Genomic DNA, 3,850 nt, shown 5'->3' with positions numbered 1-3,850 from the left:
AAGTGGGGCCGTTCCCTTACAGTGCGATGGCCTACATGAGGTCGAAGGGTAAATCCAAGGTGCTGCTCAGTATTAGGTTTCACATAATATGAAATGGAACTGTTATTGATTGTTGCTGGGTTGCATGACGTTATGTATTGATTATCGTGGAGCCTTGGGTACCTACGATGCATGCCGGAGTTAAATGGGTAATGCTGATGGGCATGCCTGGCTCCGTCTCGTCTCATAAGCCAGATGCCATATGGCTCAGCAAGCACCGAAATGCATAAGATTCGTGGGATGATGCCCCATTGGTTTCAATGCGGCATAGCACAGTTGAAGCCGAGCCGAAATTTTCTGTGCACTAAGAAAATTTTATCGTTTCTTCTAGGGCCAATGTAACAAAACTTTACTAGGGCTCACAACCAAGACAAAGTTCCGCTTGTTATCCCACTAGCTCGTCAACGGCAGATCAGCACGCAGGATGCCCAGAGACGCATGCTTCAAGGGATAATTAATGCTGAAGAAATCACGGATGACTGATTGGGAGCAGAGCAGGGAATTGCATGGGAGATAATGCTTTTCAGTTCATCGCATGGCTCCACCAAATGCCTTTCTTCATTTGTTGCCAATTGCCTAAAGAAGTAACGACAGACATTATAAACCTAGACCGCAGGCAGCAAGCAGATTACAAAAAGTTTCCGCCGTAGGTACCTGACATAGCCTCTTCTTATGAGAAGGGAAAAAAAGAAAAAAAAAAAAAAAAAAAACTTGAACAGCCCACGAGGATCGGGAAGGTCAAGTCCCGTGTTAACTCGCACGCTAACCCCCGGGCTTTCTGACTCGTAGAAGCTTGGCAAGTCGATTAATGTTCGTTGAAAACAGAAGACAACTAAGCAAACGGCATGACCGAAGCCCCTTGACTCAGAATCTGCTGGCGTGTGAGTGAAGAGCTTTCTGGACATTCTGCTGCGATGGATGCGTACGGACCCAGGATTCCCATAATTGGAAGGGTAATGTAACGGTCCAAGCTGAGTATACCAGGGCAATGTCATTTTAAAACCCGTATCCAATATGCTCGTATTTCACGCCAAGACATGCATAATTTGGATGCCCCTCTGGAACGTAATCCCAGTCTCACCCTGGCGCGAGGTAGGTATCCCTCTCAGTTTACCACTCAAGAGTGAACCGTGAGGAACTATAAAACGGGAAGTAGACTGCTTCAGCTTCACTGGTTGCAACTCATTTTCACTCCAAAACATTACGCTCTAGATCCTCATTATCGTCTTCAAAATTGCTTACTGGCGCTACAATGAAGGCCTTCGCAACAACCCTATTCGCCCTCATCAATGTCATCATTGGGCTAGCTACTGCTAGTCCAGGAGCAAACGCTTCGTTTGTCGGCCGAGCCGACTATACAGAAAACCCGAGCTATAGAATGCTGCAAGACATGACAGACAAACAGCTGCTTGCACTTCGTGACTTGAAAGACTACGTCGATCGTATCTACACGGACCTGGAATTGAAAGAGTTCGTCGATCGTATCTATTACGCGGAGCAGGATTTGCATGCGGCAGTGGGTGTAAATGTAAGTTTACCTGCCCGCCGACCCATGGCTTTACTCGCACCGCGCTAATGAGACGTGCAACTAGGATATTCGCTTCTCGAAGCCGAATTGACTCTGATTATGTTAAGATCAGGTCGCTCATTCAAGCACAATGCTTCCTCTGTCAAGAACACGCAAGCATCACTGCCTAGGTGGCAACTTGCCACTTACCAGTGCCAAGTGGCAATAGGAAGTCGTAATACTGCTGCTTAGAAGTATTTAATTTCGTATAATTCCGCTCTCTTAGGTAGAAAATCAAGAGTCTCTCGTTTTGCCCAAGCTGTCCCATACAATCGTGTGTGTGACAGACCATGATCAGAGGCTGCTCCGGAATGCCATAAGTCACGTGCGTAGACTAACAGTTCAGACCACAATTTTACAGTGCAGTCTGGTCTGGCAGTGACGGACGCACTAATAGTTTACTCTGTATTATCTCAGGAGACTGGTAGTGTAGTTTGGCCAAGTCAAACGGACTGCTAGTTTAGTCGGGTCAAATATTGAGAGCCAAACTTGAGCCTCCACCTTATTACCTTAATCAGGTTAGCTTCATGCTTTGGCCAGGCGGCTCTTTGCACGGCGTGCGATATGATATTACAATACGATATTGCTCGAATACAGTGCAATACCGTATACCGTGCAGTGCAGCGAATTCCTAAACAATCCAGTGCAGTGTGGGGTTGAAAAAATATCGTATACGGTATTTTGCACTATTTACTTCACTGGGCCATGAAGCAGGTCATGCGCTATGTTCGGACTGTTAGCAGCGCTGGCTTGGAGTCGAAACCTAAACCTGAAACGGCTAGTTCTACTGGTAAGCACGGAAGGTGCTGGGTCGATTTGGTGCCCTTAGTGAATTGCATCATCCTTCATGAGTGTTGAGAGTTAGCTGAGTAGTGGATTGTCACTTGTGACTTGTCACAACGCATTGTGGAGTCAGAGTCGGGATATGGACCGGGGTACATGGCAGGTGACCTTTCCGTTCTTGTCAAAAATACCCGAAAGGGAGTATTTGCTGATCGCTGCAAAAGCCGGGGCATAAGCTGTGCGGAGCTCAGGGGCAGGGGGCAGGGGGCCTTTTACGTACGGCCCCACTTTAAGGCTTAGCTAGCTCGAGTCAGAGCTTCCTTCGGAAGCTCTTACTCTCCTTGTGAACAATCGCATTATCCAAGTCGCACTTGACCTTGCTCGTGCCCTTGTACCGTCACAGCCACCGGCCGGGACCCATCCATAATATTGTGATGGTACAAGGGCACGAACAAGGTCGAGTGCCGGATTGCACAAAGCCGTCAAGAACAGACAAGGGGTGGAACTGCGCACCGTGCCTGAATGCATGATTCTGCATTGACCAATACACACTGCAGGCTATAGCATGATGTTAGAAATACGGTGGCACAAGTCAGGGGGGATACCGTCTATCGTTTCTTTTTTTCTTTTTTAAAAAAAATAGTTGATTATTCCTCTGCTCCTTGTTTTAGGTCTCTCTTCTAGCAGGCCTTTTTAAATAGCAATTACTTCCTTTCGCCCGAGCCTTTACCCCTCAGAATGGCGTTTTTCTGCTATCTCTGTCCATTCACAACCGTTATGATGACAATTAGCAATCACACCAAGATTTTCTTGTTCAATCAATGAAGACGACCTTATCCATCATTTTGAGGGCATCCAATCTTCTAAGCCCTACGGTTGGTGACCGGGCACAGTGTTATTCAACATTCGCACGATGCAATCTGACACATGAGTATGTATAGGCAGGGCATTCGTTCTTGGTAGTAGTATTGTATGATTCGTTCTAGGAGTTTCCAACACACACACTGGTAGTTGTGCATAAATTGTACCAGATAAAAGGTATGCCGTCGGAGTAACCGAAGGGATCTGTCAAGATCAGGTCGCTCATTCAAGCACAATGCTGCCTCTGTCAAGAACACGCAAGCATCACTGGAGTGATGATCGGGACCGGGGACACTCATCTCGACACTCATTTGCACCACACACTCATTTCGGTGGGTCGTCCACCACCAATCAGCAGGGTTCCAGGACAGTTTTGTACCATCAAATTTTATGTGAAGTCACATCTGCTATCATGTCTCTGGAAAGCACACGAGACTGGAATACCTCTACCCAGGTCACTCATTCATCCCAGATATTGGCTCGCTGGCCATGTGCATAGACCTCCAGAATAGGCGCCGTCATATAACTCAATCACACGGCTTATTGTCTCACCAAAGTGGGCCAATGTAACGGGTCATGTCAGGCAAAATACCGCTGCAC

The 3,850-nt window shown here is 47.1% G+C and overlaps 1 protein-coding gene across 1 annotated transcript; it reads left to right on the top strand.

Moving 5' to 3' along the window:
* Window positions 1-1,291: 1,291 nt before the first annotated feature.
* On the top strand, window positions 1,292-1,658 carry MAA_11465 (Ankyrin repeat-containing domain protein; the record flags this gene model as incomplete). Its single annotated transcript, XM_011413459.1, has 2 exons — window positions 1,292-1,567; window positions 1,632-1,658. The coding sequence occupies 2 exons, from the start codon at window positions 1,292-1,294 to the stop codon at window positions 1,656-1,658; spliced, it is 303 nt and encodes a 100-aa protein (XP_011411761.1).
* Window positions 1,659-3,850: the final 2,192 nt, after the last annotated feature.

Source organism: Metarhizium robertsii (assembly GCF_000187425.2).
Source record: "Metarhizium robertsii ARSEF 23 chromosome Unknown MAA_Scf_8, whole genome shotgun sequence".
Classification (NCBI taxonomy): domain Eukaryota; kingdom Fungi; phylum Ascomycota; class Sordariomycetes; order Hypocreales; family Clavicipitaceae; genus Metarhizium; species Metarhizium robertsii.
The sequence above is the reverse complement of the archived record's forward strand: the minus strand, read 5'-3'. Positions and strand labels throughout refer to the sequence as shown.